Genomic DNA, 20,948 nt, shown 5'->3' with positions numbered 1-20,948 from the left:
CCAAAGTGCGGCCTGTGCCCGGCAGGAACATCTTGCTTGTTGCCTCTTGAAGTTGTCTCTTTGATTTCTCCTTATGTCCCATTTGATAAACAAAAGGGCTCTTCCTCAGTATCCTAGAGAGAATTAGTGCCAGAAATGAATGTATAGATGCTAATCATTTTTCATAGAAGTCCAAAGAGGCTGCATTTAGAGGCCTTGGCACCTAGGTCCAGTTCACTTGCTGTACCAACTGGAGCACAGCCGTTGGCACCAGAAGCTTCTCTAGAAATCAGGACTCAGGACTCCAAGTCTCCCCAGGTAGAAGGAGGTGTGCTGTGCCCATTCATCTGATCGGCACACACTGGCATGAGGGACAGAGATGCCAGAGGCTCAGGCTCCCTGCTCTCAAGAAGTTACTGGAACGTTTCTTTCCACCTGCCCCTCCCGCCTGAAAGCACACTGCAGCAGGGCTCTGCCCGCACGGCCCATGTGGAGGCAAGCTGGCAGGTGGGGAGCCCGGGCTGTGGATGGTGGCCTGTGCCTTCTGGATCTGGGTTGAGTGTGGCATCGGGGAGGAGTAATAGCAAAGGAAAGACCCTGGGAAACAGACCCCCACCACACACACAGGCACACAGCGCACGGCTCAGGGAGAAGCCCCGGCCCTGGGGTGGGAGTCCCCAGTACAGGGGCTGTGGGCTTCTCTGCCCCTCCCTCTGCATGAAGGGCAAGCCCCTGAAGAAGCAGCAAGACTTTCTTAGATCTATTTGATCCACAACACCCAATCTTTCCATTTCCAGGGAGCCACAGCACTCATGGAAAGAAATAGCTGAATTAGGTGTTGAATGATTGTGAGCAGAAGGCTGTATCTGCTGATCTGCTGAGCTGTGGCCTCTGAAGGACGGGGATGGGAAGATGGGGAGGGAATGCTTTGGGGCTTCTAATATTTCTAAGCACCGACTGGGAAATTCTGTGTGCTTTGCTTTCTATTCTTTTTTTTCCATCGCCCTTCTGCTTGCGAGACCCATTACAATTTCCCACTCTGTTATGACTCTTGTTTGCCCACGGATTCAGCTTCACCCTTTCTCCCTCCCTCCTCTGTACGGCATTCAGAAAGCATGCTGGCTTACAAGATTTCTATAAATAACAAAGACACGCCAAATGTTCACTTGCAAAATAACAATCAAAGGGGGAATTTCGGAAAGAGTAAAAGTGCTGACACAGAACTTTTCTGCAGCCATTGGGGCAGCGCCAGGGGAAGTAAAGTCACCCAGGTCCCCACAGAGCCATCAGATGACACGCTGCTTACAGCCAGGTCATATGTGACAGCCTCAGAGGGAAAAATGATTGCATCCCTTTCTCCACAAAGGAAGCAGGGTGGGAGCAATGGGTATTTGTCATGGGGTTGGGGAAAAAAAGTGCTCCATATACTTTCAGGAAGAGCAGCTCAGTCTATTTTACCAGTGAGATCTTTTCACCTTCAGGAAATGACATGAAAATTATAGAATATTACCTCTCAAGATGATCGTACCTTCATAATATTTTGGTAGTTCACTTCATAACCATACATTATGCCTGTTCTCTACATACTGTTCTTCTGGTTCTCTGCTTGAGAAGCAGCAAAATGTTTGCTGTGAGGAGCTGAAACCCAGGCTATGTGTGAGATCATGTTTAATAAACAGTGAATGACAGATAAGAGGCTGGAGGGACATGCCCAAGAGGAAGCCCACGGGAAGTAACCAGGAGGGAAGAGAAGAGGAAGCCAGACATGCGTTAGTAAATAGAGGTATTGTTTGTTGTTTAGTGTTTTGTTTTGAAATGCTGGCAGCATTCTTATTTAATCAACAATAAGATGCACGTATGTAAGTCATAAAACTGATTTTGCAACCTGTAGATGCATCAATTTTGTGAAGGTGGTGTCTGATCGGTATGATGGTATGATAATCAATTGCTATGGGGAGAAATTTATCACCATCAGGGGTGTGATATCAGCCTATGCCAAATACCTCCTAGTGAAAGAGAATGCTGTTTGAGGTAATCAGTAGGGCTGCACAAGGAAGAAATTCTTCAGAAATTCTTTCTGCTGAAGAAATGAGAAGGATCGACTCTCTTTTACTATATAGTGACCAATACTTGGTAACCCCTTCCTATGTGCCATTTCATACACACTTTCTCATTTAATTTGCATACCAGTCCTGCAACCAAATATTACAACCTCCACTTTATAGATGAGGAAACTGAGGCTTCTCACTGGCTGAGCATCTTGGTAAGGTCCCAGGGGGTGAAGCCTCTCAACTAGGATTTGCCTGAGCATCTGACTGGGGGGGGCTTCCGGGGCTCTTAGCCCCTGTGTTTGAGTCAAAGACCCTGAGGAGCCACTGGGCCACTGGGAAAAGGGTTTTATGTTTAGATTTATAATCTAGTGATGAGGATGAAGGAAAGCCCACTGAATCTCTGTGGAAATAGGGCCCCTGAGACTTCAGGGACTCACAGGAACTTGGAAAGACTGGAAGGGCAGGAGAAATTTGGAAGCATGTGTGGGTTTCTCTCATGAAGGGCTGGTTTCTCCTCCAGGGTCCGGGACAATACGTGAGGGATCCACATGCTTGAATTTTCCATGAGAAGCTGTCCTGCTCCCTACCAGACATACCTTGGTTGTTGTTTCTAGAATGATTTCTTTGTGCAGAAGTTCAACCACCATCTTCACATGGCCTTCTTTGGAGGCCAGGTGCAAGCCATTCAGCCCATTCTGTAAAGAGCAGAGAGGCAGGAAGAACAGTTAGAGGACTGCATTCTGCTGCTCCAAGTGGCCGGAATGAGGTGCCTTCCCCACGACTAGATGTGCGGAGGGTGGGCCCTGAGTGGCGTCTGCCCAGCCTCTTCCGTGGAAGCCTCAGATAACAGGAGAGCAGGGACAGGCAGAGAAGGTGATAACAAGCCCAACCCTCCCTCCCTGGATGGGAATCAAGTGTGGGGCAGCTTGCACGAAGCCCATAGGTGACTTCCATGTTCGGATCACAGCCGGGTTTGGGGTATCTGCACCATGGACATGATTGATACCATTTCAACCCCTAGCTCATGTTCACAGCAGCAACTAGTAAAAGCAAATCAACAACACCAGTGCATCCTAAACATTTGTAGATGGAGATGGATATTCAGTAAAATAGTAAATTTTGGAATGAGGTCGTATGAGAACTAAATACCACCAATGGTCTGGTTGTCAGATTTTCTCAACAGAAGAATCAGTATGGCCCCTTGGCCACTTGCCATTTCAATGTGACCAAAGCTGGTTTGACAGTTAAATTTTAGCAGAAAAAAAAAAGAGAGCACACATTTTCCACACCCAATCACCTGCCCACAAAAGCAGGACCCTAACTGACAGTGGAGGTCCGCACCCCATCAGGTGGGGCCACTCCTGGGCTCTCCGGAAAGCTGCCTTGCTCAAGCCTTACCCAAGCCCCCTGGTGCCTCCTTCCTGCTCCTCTGATGCCCGCACTTGGAGGTCTTAAAACTCTCTGGCAACAGTCACCTTCAAAGAGCACTACTTAAAGCCACAAATAATTTGGACAACGTGTTGGAACTAAATCTCAAGTCCCATGATGAGGGGAGCATGGGTCCATGTAGAGAGTGGTCTTCACGGGTCAGCCATCTCCATCCTCCCCTTCTGTGTTCCTGCCTGTCCTCCTTGCCCACCAGAAGTCTGCCCTTTTCTCCCACTCCCTGCTGTCTCCTATTTTGGTCAACTCTGTTCTAGAAGGTTCCCTTACAGGGGACGCCCCACAGCCAGTGCAGGCTCTGACTGATAAAAAAAAGATCCTTGCTACTTAGATGGGGCACTTGGCTCCTGAGGGTGCAATTTGAGGGTCTACCACTCACCTTTCTCTAAATATCTCCACAGCCCTGCCTCTAAAATTCCCTGAAATTGCCACTCTCCTTTTGTGCCAAGGCATCATTTTCAGGAAATAGCTTTTAAAACACAAATACTGTACCTGGGAGGGGCAGTACATTAACCCCTTAAGAGATTAGTCCTGTTTTCTAAAGCCAGCAGAGGAAAGTAATGAGTAAACACTGATGTAAGGAGATGGGAAAGGTAGCCCCTGATGGGAGAATGGAAGGGCAAATGCAACAGGGGCCTTGGGTGTCGGAGAACAGAGAGTGGGCTCCAAGGGAACTTTGCCTACTTCCTATTTTGATCAGGCCCTCCCTGCACCCCGAAACATGCAGATTGCACTTGGCCACATCTTTGCATATCAGCACAGCCAGCCTTGCCAGGATGTGTGTGGATTGGGGGGTGGTGGTGGGGCCCCGCTCACCCAATATTTCCCCTTGCAAACTCCTGAAAATCACCACTGGATTTCTCCCTCTTGCAGCTACTAAAGAAGCATGCACCCTGGCGTGAATGAATTTATTGGATAAAGGCTAGGTCAGAGCCAGCTTCATAACTGGAAGGGACACCAGAGTCTGTTAGAACAGGGATCTGGGGAGGGAGAAGGGCACTGGGCTCCTCAGCCAGTTCCCCTCAAAACAATTTGCAAAACACAAATTCACTGAAAAGTAATGAAAAGCACTTTGTCAAGTGACTGGTGCTCTGCAAGCCTGGAGCTTTGCAGCTCTGTGTCCTCAGCTCTGCCCTGGGGCACGTCTGCACAGGAGCCCCTCCTGCCTCCTGGGAGCACTACAATCTGCAATCCCCCCTTCAAACCCAGCGTGGAGGTCTGGAAGGTTCCCTGTGATCACTTGGAAGTTGGGTGGTGTTTATGGCTGTGCGAGTCTCAGTAGCGGCCGCAGCCTGCTTTCCGCAGGACACTCTGCCTGGCAGCAGTGAGTGTGGTGCCGGCCGCTGGGGTTTTAGTGCTTACTTGGGTGACCTGGGCACCTCCATGAGCATCTGCTGGTCCTGAGCGCCTCAAAGCTGGGAAGCTGGCAAGTCTAGGAGGAAAACACCTAAGTTTACCACTAATGCTCGGGGTGAAAGTCCCTGCTCTTTGGAGCCTGTGTCAGGATCTCAGTCCAGAGGGATTCTAGACATGTATCTGTCCAGAGAATGCTAGAGCCAAAGGGAATATTAGAAATCCCTGAATGAGGAAGAAATCAAGGTCCAGAGGGCTCACATGATTAGCTCAGGCCACAATAGCCTTTCTAGGGGACAGAACAAACCTGGATTTCCTAGGAAAAAAGGGCTTTGGATTTTTTTTGCTGCTAGGAACTAGAATGTTTCTTTTTCTCAGATGATGAAAGCACATTGCCCCTTTTTGGATCACTAGGCAGCGTAGGGCTAAGAGCACAATAACTATCCCTCTGCTTCCCTCCCAAAGCTGCACTCCTGGCAGCTTCACTCAGTTTACATCCCAGATCCTGGTTCAATGATCTTTTTTCTCTACGACTTCTTATTTTTCTCACTTTATTTTTAGTGTTTGTTAGTTTCAACATAGTCCACCTAAGTGATTTCCAAGTCTACTACTCTGGTGATCTGAATCCAACGTCCTCATGAGAGCCACACAACTATGCCCCACTTGGCATAGCTATGACAGGTATGCAAGAAGGGCCAGGAATTTCATGCAGAACAAGATCGCCCATAGAACATGGTCATAACAAACATGGCCTCAACCACATCTGTAGTCACTACAAATCACCTAATGCAAGGCTAGCGATGAATGAAACACAAATCCTCAATTAGTGGAGAGCTCAATTAGTGGAGGAAACTCATACATAAATATATGCAAAATCATGCCCAAAATGCCAAAAATAGCAGGCCTAAACCTAGATGGCACAGAGGACAAAGGAGCTGTTCTGTCAAGAGCATCAGGAAAGCTTCCCAGAGGCCTTTTAAGGCAACCTACACATAGCTTGTTAGTTCATTAACAGTGGCAAGATGAGAAGCCATGTTAGAGTTTAAATTCTAAACCCAGGAGCTAAAATTTTAGAAACTATGCTCCCAGGTATCCTCAGCAAATGCTCTTTTCTTCCTTCCAGGAAGCACCAGAATTCAAGGGATTCACAAACTCCAGACCCACAGCACAAGTTTTCTCCAGGAGTTGGCCTCAGCGGGTGGATGGCTGGTCACTGTCCAGCAGCAGAAGTCGCTGAATGTCTGAAAATGAATTTACTGCACTTATACAAAAAGGAGCTTGTACAACGGTCCTGTTAAATGTATCACTAGTCTATACAGGAGATCACTTCTGGCATTTCAAAAGAGTATTACATTGATAAATACTGTATTTAATATTTTCTTTCCTTTAAACAGATTTTTTATTCTCAAATAAGGAGGGGGAGGGGTACAAATGACACAAGCTATGTGTTCTTAGCTATAACTATGGACAGAGGTGAACTGTAACCTACCACCTTTTCCAGACCAGGACCCATGTGTTTTATTTTAGTTAAGTCAAGTTTAAGTTGTTTGCTAAAAGTAAAAGGCAGGCTGCTGAACCTTGCCTGGCATCTTTTAGCTACTCCGGCAGTCCTTCTCAGCCCCTCTTCGAGATGCCCAAAGACAGTCAGACTGGTAAAGGGGAGTATGGGAGGCAGGTGGAATCACATATTTCTTCCCCCAAATAACTAGGTGGAGAAGGTGAGCAAGAAGAAGGTGGAGGAATATGAACGTGAATGCTTCAACTAAATTAGAAGTCGGAGAGCAAAGTAGCAACTACTTGTGGCCATGTTTTAACCACAAGCCTTTTTCTGGAAAATACCAGCTTGCCAGGGTCCTCTTCCTAAAGACGCCTCCTCTGGGTCTACAATTATATGTATGTCAGACCAGCTGATATTGTTCTACAGCTCTTGGCTGCTCTGTTTTGCTTTTCTCTCCCCACTCTTTTTTCTCTTTTGTTTCAGTTTTGATCATTTCTATGAACCTATCTTCAAGTTCTTTAACTCTTTCCTCAGCTATGTCCAGTCTATTGATTATCCTGTTGGAGAAATTCCTCATCACCAAAAAAGCGTTGTTTTTTTATTTCTTACCTTTCCCTTGACTTTTTCTTATAGTTTCCATCTCTCTGCTGAAATTTCCCATCTCTTCATGAATGTTGTCCACTATCCCCACTTGATCCTTCGACAGAGTAGTCACAGTTACTATGAAGTCCATCTGATAGTTCCAACACCCAGGTCATCTCTGAGTCTCATTCTGTTGATTGCTTTGTCTCTTGACAATGGTTTAGTTTTTTGACTTTTGTGTATGTGTGTGTTGTAATTTTTAATTGAACGCCAGATATTGTATGTAGAAGAGCAGTAGAGACTGAAGTAAATGACATTTAAGCCTGGAAAGGGATATGGCTCTTCTTTGGTGAAGTTGTCTGCCTGGGGGCAGGGGAGCTGAGTCAATCTAATCAGGATTTGGTTTTGGTCTGGGTTTTGTTGTTCCCTTGAGTGCATCACAGCCCTTAAACTCCCTTAGAGGTAGGTTGCTGTTACCTTGAGCTTAGAGCTGGAGCTGGGGTGCTGGAGGGTTTTCTGTGTTCCTCATCTCCCCTAGTTTTCAGCCATCCCTGCATACCTGTGCCTTAACTGGGGTCTTTCTCCATGCTCTTGCTCCCCTCCCAGCAGTAGGGAGCATGGAAGTTCTCTTTTGTCCTGGTCCAGCTTCCATCTTAGGACCAAGGCCTCAAAAGGCCTTGTACTTGGACCTTGAAGGTGACTTTTCTTTCTTTAGCATTCCTTCCTCTCTTCTCTGTGACAGCAAAACCTACCTGGTCTCTGTACTGGGTCCTGGGTGGGAGTTTCTAGTTCTCCTCCCACAGAAGCAGACCTCTGCCCATGTATTGGTCCAGGACAGCCTCCAGCCCTCCCCCAGGGGCGCAGGGGTTTTGCCTCTGCCTTTCCAGCAGCAGCACAGGATCTTTGTCTGAGTCCTGAGGAAAGAATGTTTCTGCCCTCTCCAGGGGTGGAGACAGTTTGTTTCTATCCCTCCCTATGGAGAACGGATTTTTGTTTATGGTCTGAAGGTGAGATGGCTTGCTTTTGCTTCACATAAGGGAAGAGTCTGAGAAAGAAGGCAAAGCTTTGTCTGTTCCTCCCTTCCACTCTAATCTCCACAGCCGCCAAGCACCTCCTACACTCCTGTGCTGCAGAGGGAGGTTCTCTCTGGACACACTGCAATCCACATGGAATTTTAAGAATCTGCTAAGATTTTGGCTTGTATGGCAGCTGCATCTTTCTCCTGTACTCTGCCAGAGCGGAAACAGCAGCCCCCTCCTTGGAAGGGCCTGTTGCTCTTTGTAATTCAGTGACCTTGGTTGCAATGTGAGCATTCAAAAGGACTCAAGAAAAATGATAAATTTATAGATTATCCAGGCTTTTTTCACTCTTAGGGTGGGAGCGACGTTCTTCAAAGCTTTTTATATCCTACACACCCCCTACACTGAGAGCCTCTGAGGCCACTGGGTCCCATATGATCTCATCCCACATGGTCCCAATATCACAGACAACCCTTTCAGGATCTTTTTTGGCAAAGATATTCATGCCAAGCACATACACCTGGAGTTTTTCATCTGCTTTTGCTCTTTTTCAGGTAAAATGTTAGTGTAGAGGATTCTTTTGAGAAGCAATCTGTCCAATGGGAGGAGCAGAGACATCAGCCAGGCTGTGCTTCTTTTAACATTTTTCACAAGAAGAAGAAAATCACATTCAGCCTGAATGATTTAATTTGGAGTATTTTCTTGTACCAACTGTGAGAAATTCCATTGGCAAAATACACGATTCCAGACATTTGTTCTCAGTAAATTATTCTTCTGTTTAGCATCTCTGGTTGCTCCAATTATACTAATTGATCTCTAAATGTACAAATACAGTAGACATGTCATAGGAAACTTAACTCCTGTCCAGAACAGAGGATGGTTTCAAATAGAAATGCCAGAGTGTCCTAAGATCCCTTTGAAAATTACAAGAACATCTCAAAAGCTGACGGCTACATTCTCGTGCAGGCACACAGCCCTTGTATCTACTCGGCTTGCAGATGTTCATTTTACCCACACACATGGTTGTCCCTGCGCCCAGGGAGCAGGCAGCCTCCGACTGTGTCCTGAGGACCTTGAGGCCCACCTGCTCCTCACACCCCACACCCCTGAAACATAGTATGTCAGTCCCCCTCCCTGTTCATGAGCTAAGCAATGTCTCCCCAGAAAAGGACTTCAGCTCATGTGCTAATGCAGTATTCAGGAAGCATGACCTTTTAAATTCATAACTCCCACTACTGTGTTATTGGTTTTGTTTAGCAGATTAGTTGGCTTCCCTCTAGCCAGGCCAAGAGGCAATGGAGCACTGGCCAGGGGAAGTTTTGATGGAGAAAGAAAGGACTGGAATCTTGGGAGAGTAGGTCAAGTGTCCTGGCAGAGAAAGTCCAGAAGTCTGAGGGCCCCAGAGCAAACCAAAAAGAGGTGGGGGAGAGAGGCCTCTAGGTAACTTTCCCCCAAGACAACACTCCACTTCACCATGTGGCCAGTAAAGAACCGGTCAGAAGATCCTGCCCGTAATAGGGACAAGGGTATACACAGAGAAGGTCACACATCTAGGTTTTTATATTTAATGTTCCACTTTCCTATTCAATCTGGATTCTCTATTAGTTTGTATTATCTATCCAGAGGACATGAGATTAGACTATATGTGACAGAAATTTAATTCCCCCAAAATGACCAGCCTGCACTGTTGTGACCTCTAGCTTTGCTCTACTGCTATTCCCCATTTGAGGAGCAAGATCACTGACTTTACATATTTGTGGGTCTGCAGCCCTGAAACAGAGTAGGAAATAAGAATCTAAAAAGGGCCTATGGAGAGAAAAACAGGATTTGAAATAGTTGTCATTCCTCAAATCCTGAACTTGACGGCAAAGAAAGGCAAAAATCATGGAAACCAAAGGCAGAGGAGATGATGAGCAAACGAGCGATAAAGGGCAGGGAAGAATGCGTGGCTATCACCACGGCTTGACAAGGAGGTGGGCTGAGCTGCTAGCAAAAAAAAGGACCAGACCAATGTAAGCTTCGATTCCTTTCCTCAAATTGTCTGCATTACATTTTCAGCCAAAACAGAAATGAAGTCAAAGGGAATGGGACTTTTCCCATCTTCCCTTCCCTTTCTCCTCTGTCCCTTCCCAGCTCAGAGAGGTTGGCATCTGAGGCAGCAGGGCAGTGAACCAGACGGGGTGCCCTGCAGAGGCGCCAGCAGCAGGGAGTCGGGGAGAGTCAGGTTTCTCACTGTCCAACGTGCTTACAAACATGGAAAGAGGAGAGGGCACAAAAATCCCTGAGGTGTTGGACTAGAATTGGAAGAACTGTTGTGATCTTATGGACTTTTAAAATGTATACAGAGAGAGAGATATATAGAAATAGTTAGAGATGTGTGTACACACACCACAATCAGTAGCAATGGGCATATTCAGTGGCCAGATTTTGGTGTCTAACTACCAACCTCCACTGAAAAGAACCAGGGAGCCTTGGAAAAATGGCTGATCCAGGGCTGGGGCAGGGAAAATACAAAATGACCCTTGACACCTTGTCCCAGAAAGTGAAGAAACGCTCAGAGAACGATGAGGATACCTAAGAGAACAGAGAGCACTCCTACCCGCCTAACCTAGGTTTGAACATCAGAACAAATCATGAGCGTATCAGATTATAGCCCATCAAATAAAATAAGAACCAGCCCATGAGTTTGAACAGGTATAAGTAAATAGTAAAAAAAAAAAATCAATGAAGGAGGAGGAAAAACATATCCTTTAGTAGAATGGCAGCCAATAAATGGAGAAGGAATGGTGTAGAGATGGAGAATCACTCTTTGAACAGCCTTGGTAGCAGGAAGAAGCTATCAGTGTACACCAAGGTTGGTTTGGAAGTTTGATGAGGAACAGATGTTGGCATTACAGCAGATACCCCTAAAATACTAACCACTACAAAGGGGAAAATCAATGATTTCATGCAGAAAAACCTGGCAGGTACCACCTTCACCAGGAAATCAAGGCAAATACCACTAGGGGTGGAAAGGGAGCATGATTTCTATACAATTCCTGCCAAGAATGCATTGTCTCAGTCTGGTTATAGGAAACTGCAGCAGACCAGGTGAGGTTCAAGCTACGGAATGGGAGACTGCCAAGAACAGGAGAGACAGGAAAAGACTGAGGATGTGTTCCAGATTGCAGGAGGCTGATGAGACCCAGACTTCTAGAACAGAGCGGGAGGGAGAAATCCCTCTCATTTTGGGGGCAGCTGGTAACCTTGTAATGAGGTCTATGAATGGTTGTGCTGGGTCAGTGTTCATCTCCTGATAGGGAGGCTTGTAGAGTGGTTATGTGGAAGTGTCCTTCCTTTGGGTGGTGCACACTGGAATGTTCATGGCTGATGGGGAATTAGGTCACCCTACAATCCTCGGGATGTAGATGTGTAGACAGGAAATGCAAATGCAGTAAAATGGCAATGGAGAATCTGGGTGTGGGAGGGGATGGGAGCCCCTTAGGGTTCCCGCGTGCCTAAGCACTCAGAGCCAGTGTGAGATGCTGAGCGCACACATCCCTCCAGTGTCCAAAGCTGCACCCATGAGGTGCCAGCTTTCTCAGAGTTCTGAGATTATTCCAGGATGGAAAGCCTGGAATGCCATCAAACCATGACAGGAGAGCAGCCCACAGCCCTGTACAGAGCCAGGCGATGGGGAAACCTCTTCTGGAGGGCAAGCATCATGCCCCGCAAGGCCACCTTACTTACTTACAGCCTCTTTCTGACTCAGATACCGCATGGATCCCCTGAGACTGCTTGATGGGAAAGGTCTGCTAATAATATGTGATCCTGGAATCTAATGAATCAGAAGCCAGAAAGAGCTGAAGTAATTGCTATCATCCTAGTGAAAAATCACACCTAATCTCTTTCACCAACTTGTCTCTTGTCCAGGGACAGGGAATGTAGAACAAGAGCAGAAACTGAAAGGAAATTACAGGCCCAGAAAGAGGTGGTGCAGATGGAAAGGAGCAAGACGGGCTCCAAGCACGTTCCCCTCCTGCTTTATTACAATCTAAATTTAGCTCCCCTACTTCGGTAGCTCCTAAGATTCATGTTTACTAGATACCCATGAGGAGGGAAAACACTCTCATGCTTTTCATTACCTTTTATAAAAAAAGAAAGAAAAAATCCACAATGATTTCAGAGCTCAGCAAGGAGGTGAACCAGTCCCGGTCTCCTTCTCTCCACTCTATGCACAGGACTTTCGCAGCCTCCGTGCTCGGGAGGTCCCACTGCTCAGCAGCAGATCGGCGCAGGGGCTGATGGCCCTTTGGGAGGCCGGAGGAGGAAGTGTGAGCTCGGGTCAATGAGAAGACGGGACTCTAAAATTCAGCTCAGCAGCTAAGAATATCTCCTATGGACTAGAAAGAGTTTCTGTGTCCGAGATCTTGGCATTCCTTTAAAAAGATAAGAAGAGCCAGACCTTCAGAAGAGGGGCTGGGGGCTTTACAGGAAAGAACCCTGGATTAAGTTGTTGAGGCCTCTGAACTGTCCCCCTGAAGGTGTCACATCACCTCACAGGCCTCAATCTATGGAGCTTCGAAACGATAGAATTGCTTTGATCTCAGAGCTTCCCCTTAATTTCACAATTCCGGAATAAAACAGTGTAATGGTGCTCAGGAAACAATGACATTCCTCTATGCATTTACAGATGCATAGAGAAGGTATGACAAGATACACACCAAACTCTTCACAGTGATTTGGTGGAGCAAGGGTATGGGGATGGGGCCGTGGGGAGGAGATTTATAGAAGATTTTATGTATTTCGGTAAAGTGTGAATTTTTAAGCAACTTCCACATATTAATTTTGTTGTTAAATTAAAAATCACGAAACGGTTAAAATCAGGACACAGTTGTCAAAAATGACAAGAACTTCTGTATCACAGAATTCACAATCAAAAGTAAATAACCCCAGGCAAATTCACATGCACTGTGTACTCTGGCCAGAAAGAACGGGAATTTCATTTAACATTTTCTCTAATAATCAGAGAGGCAAACCTTCCTCCAAGGTCCAGATCAAATGCCACTTTTCTCTGTGACTTCTCCCATCCTTCTTTGCCGCACCATACTCCATCTCCAGTCTCCCAAAAGGCAACTGCTGTGTCAATGCTGCTCCCATGGCCACTCAATGCTAACTCTATCAAGGTCTAGTGAATATATATATATATATATTTTTATGTTTATATAAATTCCTAATTTATATATAAATGCAGTTCTACCCTATGGAATTGCATTTATCTGCTCGTGTCTGTGTCTCTCCAAGTAGGACTTCCTGAGGCCCTGTGTTTTCCACATCTCTGTATCTTAGGTGTGTGTGCCCTAAGAGTTTGCAGAATTTAATGTACATTCATGCAGCATGATACACACACAGAACTATCACTATTTTGGCCTCTCAAGACTAAGAATATCACGTGTAGTCTTCATATTGTGAGTTCACAGCGATCAAACCATACAGTGGAGCCTGGCTGGTGTGCTTTCCTTGCAATATGTTCCAGATCATTCCTGATGATGCTAGTCACCCTTTCCCTAGTCCCTAGGATCCGAGAGATACCCCCAGTGCTGTTCCAAATGACATCTTTCTGTAAGGTGACCCGGTCAGTTAGCTCTTCCTTAGCTGAGAAGGAAGAGAGATTGAACACAACAGCAGCTCAGGGAAGGACACCCAGTAGAGTAATGGGTCTGCTGCACGCTCAGGTCTGACTTTGGCACGCAGTGTGCAGAGACTAGGGCTGGGAGCTGGAAGACCCGGGCTAAGTTCAGGAAGACTCTTCGCCTCTTCACCTCACCAACCTGACCTGTCAAGCCCTGTGCCTGGTCCACCTCACAGGGGTGACATGAGCATTAACAGCAGTCATGCTTGGGGAGAGGCACAGGGAAGCAGAGACTCTGCAGACCTGGAGTCTGTGCTCATTAAACGCTGGGTCACTCTGACTCAGGACAAGTAATCAATTTACTTTACAGCTACAAATCAGTCATTATGATTAGCAAGATGAACATCAAATTGCTTATTTCTGCCGAGACTCAAAGGCAATGTAACCTAGTTAAAATAACTCAGGGAATGGAGAGTTTCAAGTTCCATTTTCCTCACTAATACTTTTTCTAGAAGGAACCAGAACTGCAGAAGAATCCACGGGCCCAGGCATAGAGGCATCTAGTTGCTTCTCTTATTTAACTGCATACCACAGAACACCACTTTCCTTCACAGGGGCTGCAATAATTCTTTTCTTTCCTTCATTGCTCTCAGAGCTGCAACAAGGCAGCAAGTTTTAAGAATGATTGATATTACTATATTATCATAGAGGAAGGCTTTCTGTGTGAGTTAGTTTCTGATATTACTATATTATCACAGAGGAAGGGGGCAGATACAAGAATTAGGAGACAGAGCAGTTGATGCCATTTATAAGCTTGACACAGTTCCTAAGAAAAAGATGATGCCAGAGAAAAGACAGAATGGAGATGTAACAGCCTTAGCCTGACAGACCATCATCCTCACCCTCTTATTCCCTGTATCCCATCCTTCTCACTGCAATTCCTCTTTCCCAGTTCTCTACCTGGCAAACTCCTACTCTTCCTTGAAAGCCTTTCTCTGACTCATGGCATTTGTGCCACTCCCCCCAGATGAGAAGCAAGGTGAGAGCAGGTCCTCGGACTCCCTCACCCTTGAGTAGCCAGCACCTGGCATGTTACAGCAGCTCGACAGCCATTTGTTGAGTGAATGAATAAATGAATGAAAACATCTATATGCTTGTTTTAGCTGGCATTTATGGTGCTGAATTTGTGAAATCTAGTCACAAGCGAGACTTCTTTCTTACTTCTGAGTTCTTTGAAAGCAGGGGATGAATGAATTTGGTCTGAGCACGGTGCCTGGGTCGTTGTAAGGGCTCAATACATGTTTGTGGAATAAAATGAATGAGCAGAGAAACTTCATGCAGTCTTCAGTCCTTCACACCAAATTCAAAGTCACAAAGCTCAGAAGATATTCAAGTACCCTCTAGACCTCAGCAATCTGAGTTATAAAGTGAGACCGTTGCCACAATCTCTTCTAAGCTCTGAGATTCTATGATTTGGAATGGTGTCAATTATCACAATCACCAGAGCCTAACAAACCCTGATCAAAAGATCTGACATTTGGCTGCTGTAGAAAAGATTACTCTGTAGCAGAAACCATTATTACAGGTGCACCATTTACTTGAAATGCCTACAACCTCTCAACCTCTCAAGCCACAGTGCTGCAGTACATGTGGAAGATTTAGGGAACATCAACGGTACTAGCATGGTGTCGTGTGCTTTTATTGGTTGCATTTTCGCATTGGAAATCATGTATGCTTTTGTGATCATTCAGATGGCTGGGCTTCTGGATACTTTAGCAAATACTGCCACACACTTGATTAGTGGGGTTAGTGTCGGAATCTGAACTACCACCAGGCAGGAGCCTCACTATCCTAATGACTATTTCACAGAGCTCTGAAAAATGATGGGGCTTAGACGGAGCTCCCACCTGAGCTAAGCATCTAATACATAGCTTGGTCATCGGTGGGTACAGCAAACTTAACATCTACTGAGCAAGTTCACCAGCACCTACTATAAACCAGGCAGAATCCTGATAAGCACCAAATGAAACCAGGTCCTCTCCCCTCAGGGTGCCTACATTTGAGAGAAGACAGCAGAGAAGAAAGGAAGAGACATGTAGATACCTCACAAGTCAGGTGGTAATAAGTACTCTGGAGAGAACTCAGGCAGGCTCAGGGCAGAGGAGATGGTGGCCTGTCCCAGAAGACCTCTAACTCTCTGCCTTATGCCAGCGCTGTACAAGACAAAGTTCTCTTTCTGGTGTGACATTTTCTCCTGGGCTGTCAAGTACCTTTCTTCCCTATCAGGGAGGCCAGGTGAGCGAGCGTTTGTTGGCACTGTAAGAACAGAACAGAAAGCTAAAATTGTGAGGTTCTTGCCCCTGGAGTCACAGCTCTGTGTTAACCTGAAAAATCTAGGAATTGAGGCTCTGACTCGCTCCCCTCTGGTTTTCTCTTTACTTGGCTAACTGTGTAAATGTGTAAAGGCAATCAGATCATCCCAGAAAGTATTTTTTTTAATTGCTCTGGTCTCCATAATAAACTATGTTGATTTGACATAAGTAATCTGGCAATAATTCATGAAATTGGACACATGACGTGAATATTGGTATGTGCATAATTATGTAGCCATTTATTCAAACAAATATGGAGCATCTGCCACAGGACACACCCTGTGCCGGGGGCTGGGAAAAACGCACAGTCGTGGGTTACACCTTCAGGTGGCCTGACCTCTTCTCGGCAAGGTGGGACAGACCCCTCACACCATGCTCTGGGGCAGGACACGGCAGCTGCAGGAGAGGCACTGACCAATTGTGGGGAGAGATTCCTCTAAGCTCTGGGGATCAGGAGTTGGTAGCTTTTGAGCCAAGACTTGATCAGCCCATTGCCATGCGTTTGCTGCAGGGGCATGAATGACACCTTCCTTGGCTGAGGAAGGGGACCCTGGCCCCCACATGCCCTCATGTCGTGTATACTGCCACCACAGCTGGAGCAACAGCACTCGGAGTCTGCAAGGCAAGTCCTCTGGCTTCCCCCACTCCACTGTCTGCCCTGTAGTCAGAGCTGCCACTGCGCCTACCTGGTCTCCTGCAACAGCCCCCTGACCGGTCTCCCTGCTTCTCTCCCTGTGCCCCAAGTCTAGTCTCCACACAGAAGCCAGGGTGGTTATTTAAAACCTAAATCAGATCGAGCATCTCTTGTGTAACACCTTCCAGGACTCCCATCACCTTTGGAATAAAATCGGAGTCCTGACCATGGCCCACGTACCTTTTAAGGTTTGGCCCCGGCGATTTCTCCCACCGCTGTGCCCACCACATTTCCCTTCCAGGATTCCACGACAGCTACACTGTTCTTCCTGCTGTCCCCAAACAGCAAGCCGACTCTTGCCCCCAGGGCCTTTGCACATGATCCCCTCTTCCCCAGAAACCACATCTTTTGGGTCTCTCAAAAATCACCTCCTAAGAGAGGCCTTCCTGAGCACCCCATCCAAAATAGGCACCTTGCCCTTTCTCCTCCATGGGACCGCTCATTAGCCGACATTACATATTTGTTCATTTTCTTGGTTATTGTCTGCCTTCTTTACAAGCATACACATGTCACCAGAACACATGCCTTATCCATTTTGTCTATCTTGTTCAGGGCCTAGAATAGTACCTGGCACAAAGTAGGTGTTTAATAAATATATGTGGAATGACCCCCCAAGATACTGGTGGGATTATATTCAACATGCCTCTCACCCTGTTTTCTTCAGCCAGTGCCAGCATTTGACTTCCTTGAATGCTGACTGGCTTCCAAACATCTATCTTTAGGTTCGACCTCTTATCTGAGTTCCAGGCTTAGATATCCAGTTGCTCACTCAAAGTCTTCACTTAGATTCCTCAAAGACTCACAGGATCTCCACCCAGCCTGCTCTTTTTTCCTTACCCCGTTCCCACACTACATCTGCTCCTGGTGTCCTCATCTCAGGGAATGGTGTGACCCTCTTCCCCTGGATCAGCCAGACACCTGAGGGTCATCTCCCGCCCAGTCCACACCAGGCCTGTTCACTGTGCTCCACATCCGCAGTCTCAATGCTTATCCAAGCTAGGGACATTTCTCTCCCAGACTGGAGCGAAAGTCTCTTAGCTGGCTTCCCCAGATCCTCTTCTGGGCCCTCCCACGTCTTCTACCCACAGCCAGCGTGAGCCTTCAAAGCACACGTCTGGTCACATCACTCCTGTGCTCAAACCTGGGGTCCTGAGGCTCCCATTCCTCTGCTCTTTGGATAAGGATCAGAATCCTTCACGTGGCTGCTGGGAGCCAGGTGGGTGTCCTACCAGGACTTGCTGATACAGCCGCACAGGTTGTTAAACGCTGAAGATGCCTCCCTTCCTCTTGGTCAACAGTCACTGCCTCAACCTCTTAAGTATACCCACCCCTGCTGCTTGAGCCACTCTGTCCCCTCCCCAGATCCTTCCCCCCAGTCAGCAGCTATGGGGGTGATGTGGGGCGCAGCAGGCACACACACTTTATGCACACATGTGCACACACATGCACACGCACACTGCTCAGGCCCTGGGGCACGCTGCCCTGGCCCCTGCTGTTGACTGTGTGACTATGACCTCTGCCTGGCAGGTCCAGCACAAGCCCAGTCACACCTCTCCAGCCCCATCTGGTCCCTTGTGCTCTCTGCCCTACAAAGTCCCAGTGCTTTTCCCTGACTCAGGGACTCTGCAAGAGCTGCTCTCCACAAGGTTGGGGTGTTCTCTTCCTTCACCTCATGAACCCCCACTCAACTCAGCTCTGCCTCATGGCAGCCTTCTCTCACCTCCACCTCTAGGTCCAGGCTCATAAAGTTCTCAAAAAATCATATGCCTTTCCTTCACAGCTCTTAACAATTTGTTTGCATGTCTATTTATGTGATTATTTGATTAATAGCTCTCATTCCCAGTAGGCTACTATTCAGAGAAAATGAGGACTAAGGCTTTTTTTCAACTATTACATCTCCAAAGCCTAGCATTTCATGTATATGTGCAGATGGACAGGGAGCCCTTGGCTATATGGGTCTAAAGCTCGAACAATGCTTCAATAAATGAATCAGGCATTCATGTAAAGACATCCGTGCATTCATGCGTACATGAGTGTCCTCATGTGTGAATCTGTTCTTTTCTATAAATATAATGATGATGATGATACAAATTAATAGACATCATCTGTGCAATAAGGAAACTGCCCTGGATATCCGACATCTCTTACGTAAGGTGAGCCCCTTTTCAGCATACCTGGAATGATTCCTGTTATGGCACATACTCTTTCCACAAAACGTACTGTTTGAAAGTGTGCTACTTACATAAGCATCAGCGCTGGCTGTTACTGCTCCCAAGATTCTAGCAAAAGCACATTCCCAAGCTGTGACCACAGGAAAAGAGCCTGTTTTAATTGTCTCAAAACAATGAGTGTATGTTTTAAAGAGAAGAGAGCTGCAGCCCCGGTGAGGCGAGCCAGCGAACATTACCGAGCAGCAGTGTCTCCCCAGGGGTGCCCCCATGTGTGCAGGGAGGGCTGAAGTTCAGGCCCACCGGCCTTCCCGACTCCTGCTGCTCTCCCCCAGGCAGAGGCCAAACGGCTGGGGTCAGCCCATCTGCGGCTCCCTGGCCCTGCCACCGTCACAGAGCCTGAGACCAACATCATGGGCCCAGGTTTGGGGAGCCAGGGTGAGGGAGCCACGGGACTAAGCTGGCAGCCAGAGGCTTTGCACTATGGAATCCTTCCTTTTCCTGCCCTCTGCCATTCATTTCCCTGCTGGCAGCAGCTCCTCCTTTGAAAGAAAGAGGTGGTCCTAGCCAGGATTGAGTCCCCCGTCTGAGGCCAGAGCTCCCCTGTCTTCAGACAGCTAAGTGCCACCTGTCCCTGGCACTGAGCCCATTAAAAATGGTGTCAGTAAAGTGCAAATAATGCCTGGGGGTCCTGCTGCTCTCCGAGCCCGAGATGAAGTGGGGAGGTGCTCCACGGAGGGATGGCAGGCAGAGGGACAAGGCAGTGACACCCAGGGCCGTGCCAACACGACACCAATCAGGGCAAGCCATTCCCGGGTGTCGTCGAAACCTTCCAATTTCACACTGAAAATGAGCCCTGGCTCAAGGCTTACGACGTTCAGTTGTCCCCGTTTCTGCTAAATGGATTCCTTTGAGAGCTGGCATCTTAATCCCTGCAAGGCCTCGGAGGGTTTGGAGCTCTTCACAGGGAACTGCACTGCGTATTTCTGCAGCCACAGCCTGAACAAAGGAGGCCACTGCACGGGCCTAGGGATGCATCCCGAGCAGGGGAAGGAGCACTCCCCTCACTGCGGGGAGCTAGGGACAGCACAACTCCTGCTCACACAGCCATTTCCAGGGTCCCCTTACAATGATGCCAGGCCCCTCCTGAGCCACATTGATCCCAGGACCCTCACTGTGACCCCACACTTCACTCCTACTGCCTCTCCTAGAAAGAAACAGGTTCAGTCTGCTCTCCCAAGGCCACCCTTTAGCTCTGCAGGATTGGTTAGGATCCTGCACAAGTCCCTGGGTCTGTGAGTCCCTGTGTGCCGGTCTATTCACGGGGGGGACCTGCACTGCTCACCCAGTTTGGGTGCTCAAGGCTAGTCCACATGCTGTCCCCCCGCTGAAGTTCACTGCCGTGGGCTTCTGCTCCCCATCACACTCCACTGCTCCTCCTTCTCTGATCTTTCAGTCATGAATTCACACCACAGAGGACCATCTGCATCCAAATGGGGTCCTGGCCCTGGGACGCAGAACAGCGGTATTCTGCACTTGGAGCAGGGTGGAGCAGGCAGGGGCAGAGGCAGGCCATCTGGGCAAGCTGACCTGCATCCTGGGGACTTGCTCCTGCTGGCTTGTGAAGTCATCCAGTCTACTCCAACATGGGTGGGCCTGGAGGACGTCTGACTGAGGGAAATCAGCCCATCACAAAAGGACAAACACTGGAGGGACCCGGAGAGGTCAAATTCATGGAGACGCATGGAGTGGGGCCCGGGCTGAGGCAGGGGGCGGGGAGCTCGTGTTTAACGGGGGTAGAGTTTCGGGTTGTCAAGATGAAAGGTCTGTGGTGATGGTGCTACCTCAGTATGACTGTGCTTGATGCCACTGCACTGCACATGTAAAAGTGGTTGAGATGCTGATTCCTGTTGTGTGTATTTCACCACAGTTAAAAACAAGTTTTAAATAATTAAAATGGTAAAAAAAAAAAAAAAGCCACACTTGGTAAATTTATTTCAGATTAGAAATTGAATTAACATGTGTATGTGAACAACTGAGTTGGCTGGCAGAATAACACAGACCAAAACGAAAGTCATCCAATCCACAAGCCCAGGCCATACCTACTCTCTTTCCCGGGGATGATTTCCTCTCTGCTCAGTCAATTCCTAGATTTTTGGCCCCAAACCTGACTCTCTG

At 47.5% G+C, this 20,948-nt stretch overlaps 1 protein-coding gene across 8 annotated transcripts in view; it reads right to left on the bottom strand.

Annotated features, from left to right (window-relative positions):
• The window catches only part of ANK1 (ankyrin 1), a 203,314-nt gene that overhangs the window by 77,128 nt on the left and 105,238 nt on the right, over window positions 1-20,948 (bottom strand). For all 8 annotated transcript variants that reach the window (XM_057505220.1, XM_057505221.1, XM_057505216.1 and 5 more), the window contains exon 3: window positions 2,627-2,725. In XM_057505220.1, coding sequence (XP_057361203.1) covers window positions 2,627-2,725 — 99 coding nt within the window. The remainder of the gene's footprint in view (window positions 1-2,626; window positions 2,726-20,948) is intronic.

The sequence above is a fragment of the Manis pentadactyla genome, chromosome 7, assembly GCF_030020395.1.
Source record: "Manis pentadactyla isolate mManPen7 chromosome 7, mManPen7.hap1, whole genome shotgun sequence".
In the NCBI taxonomy this organism is placed as follows: domain Eukaryota; kingdom Metazoa; phylum Chordata; class Mammalia; order Pholidota; family Manidae; genus Manis; species Manis pentadactyla.
This window is presented reverse-complemented; position numbering and strand designations above follow the sequence as displayed.